This window comes from Bison bison, unplaced genomic scaffold (assembly GCF_000754665.1).
Source record: "Bison bison bison isolate TAMUID 2011002044 unplaced genomic scaffold, Bison_UMD1.0 scf7180017864345, whole genome shotgun sequence".
In the NCBI taxonomy this organism is placed as follows: Eukaryota; Metazoa; Chordata; class Mammalia; order Artiodactyla; family Bovidae; genus Bison; species Bison bison.
In genome coordinates, this window is record NW_011494917.1 from 3,329,847 (window position 1) to 3,332,274 (window position 2,428).

The following is a 2,428-nucleotide window of genomic DNA, read 5'->3' on the forward strand; positions in this document are numbered from 1 at the left end:
AAAGCAGAAATAGATGTTTTTCTGGAACTCTCTTGCTTTTTCGATGATCCAGAGGATGTTGGCAATTTGCTCTCTGGTTCCTCTGCCTTTTCTAAAACCAGCTTGAACATCTGGAAGTTCACGGTTCATGTATTGTTGAAGCCTGGCTTGGAGAATTTTGAGCATTCTTTTACTAGCGTGTGAGATGAGTGCAATTGTGAGGTAGTTTGAACATTCTTTGGCGTTGCGTTTCTTTGGGATTAGAATGAAAATTGACCTTTTCCAGTCCTGTGGCCACTGCTGAGTTTTCCAAATTTGCTGGCATATTGAGCGCAGCACTTTCACAGCATCATCTTTCAGGATTTGAAATAGCTCAACTGGAATTCCATCATCTCCACTAGCTTAGTTCGTATTGATGCTTTCTAAGGCCCACTTGACTTCACATTTCAGGATGTCTGGCTCTAGGTGAGTGATCACACCATCATGATTATCTGGGTCATGAAGATCTTTTTTGTGCAATTCTTCTGTGTATTCTTGCCACCTCTTCTTAATATCTTCTGCTTCTGTTAGGTCCATACCATTTCTGTCCTTTATCGAGCCCATCTTTGCATTGAAATATTAGCAAATTATAATTTAACTATTTAGCCTAAATCTATTTTCTGAGCTTCAGGCTAATTTACAGTTACCTACAGTATCTCCCCTTAGATATCTCCTGAGCATCTAAAAGGAGAAAAAGAATTTCTGGACTCACAATTCTGACACCAAAGGTCTAAGTTCTTTTCCCACGCCAATTTTCCAGTTCTCTGTAGATATCAACTAGGTATCCTGCAATTCATCGTGATTCATCTGTAGACATCAACTGTGTATCCTGCAATTCATTTCAACTCTGACACTCTACATGAAGTTAGCATCAGATGCCACAATTTAAGGGTTCAGTCCCCAATTCAGACACCAGTCACAGGCCCAGGTTACCCCCTGTTGTTCTTCTGACCAATCAGCTAGAGTCAGGGTTCTCAGAACCTTCTTTGAGGTGTATAACTTGGTAGAAAAAATGGCTCACAGAACTCAGGGGAACATTTTACTTACTATTACTGGTTGATTGTAAAGGATGCAACTCAGGAACAATCGAATGGAAGAGATGCAGAAGGCAAGGGGAGGAGTGAGGGGTGTGAGTGTGCAGCTTCCATGCCCTTTCTGGGTGTGCCACTCTCTCTGTGAAACTGTGACCAGAGAGGGGACCCCTTTAGGACCCGAGAGTGGGCTCTTGTCTAATAGTCAGAAATGAATTGTCCAAGGAGACACACGTACTGACGTGACAAAGCCCAAGACTTTATTGGAAAGGGGTACCCAGGTGGAGAAGGGCAGGTTAAGGGAACCCAGGAGAACTGCTCTGCCATGTGGCTCACAGCCTCAGGTTTTATGGCAATGGCATCAGTTTTCCTGGTTGTCTTTGGCCAATCATCTTGCTAGTTGCCCGTATGTGGTCGGACTTGGGTCCTTCCTGGTGGCGCAAACATCTGTCAGCCAAGGTGAATTCCAGCGTGAGGGTTTCTGGAAGGTTGGCAGGACGTATTATGGACTCATGTCTCCTCTCTCCTTTTGGCCCCTCCCGAATTCTCCCTCCGTTTGTGAGACAACTCATGCAAGCTGTTATATGGTGCCTGGCCAAGGCAGACAATTTCTGTCAATGGTTCCCTAACAAAACTGTATCTCATATGAGACTTGAACTCCATTGCATCTCAGTGGGATGCAAACCCACCATCTCCCCAGAGAAATGACATGAGTTATTGAAGCTCAGGTTCTTTATGTCTCTGTGCAGAAAGTATAAAGTGAGAGACAAAGTGGTAGGTAAGAAGTGGATTTATTTAGAGAGATACACATCCTATAGGCGGACCTATAGGTGGTCCATCTCAGAAAATGAGAGCAGCCTTGGGAAAAACACACTCCACAGAGCGTGGCAAACAAGGCCCCACAGTGTGGGGATGGTTAGTTTTCATAGGCTGGGCAATTTCATAGGCCAACAAGTGCAAGGATTATTCAAACTATTTTGGGGGCAGGAGCAGAGATATCCTGGAATTGGCCCCCACCCACTTTTTGGCCTTTCACAGTCAATGTCAAGAACTGCCATGGTGCTGGTGGGTAGCATTTAGCATAAGCTAATAGCAAGGAGATCCAACCAGTCCATTCTAAAGGAGACCAGCCCTGGGATTTCTTTGGAAGGAATGATGCTAAAGCTGAAACTCCAGTACTTTGGCCACTTCATGGGAAGAGTTGACTCATTGGAAAAGACTCTGATGCTGGGAAAGATTGGGGGCAGGAGCAGAAGGGGATGACAGAGGATGAGATGGCTGGATGGCATCACTGACTCGATGGGCGTGAGTTTGAGTGAACTCCGGGAGTTGGTGATGGACAGGGAGGCCTGGTGTGCTACTATTCATGGGGTTGCAAA

At 45.2% G+C, this 2,428-nt stretch overlaps 1 protein-coding gene across 1 annotated transcript in view; it reads left to right on the forward strand.

The window, feature by feature from the left end:
* Positions 1-1,457: 1,457 nt before the first annotated feature.
* Positions 1,458-2,428, forward strand: part of LOC104999157 (adenylyl cyclase-associated protein 1-like) — a 5,227-nt gene continuing 4,256 nt past the window's right edge. Inside the window, exon 1 of the mRNA XM_010854648.1 lies at positions 1,458-1,520. Within this exon, the coding sequence (XP_010852950.1) occupies positions 1,458-1,520 (63 nt within the window). The remainder of the gene's footprint in view (positions 1,521-2,428) is intronic.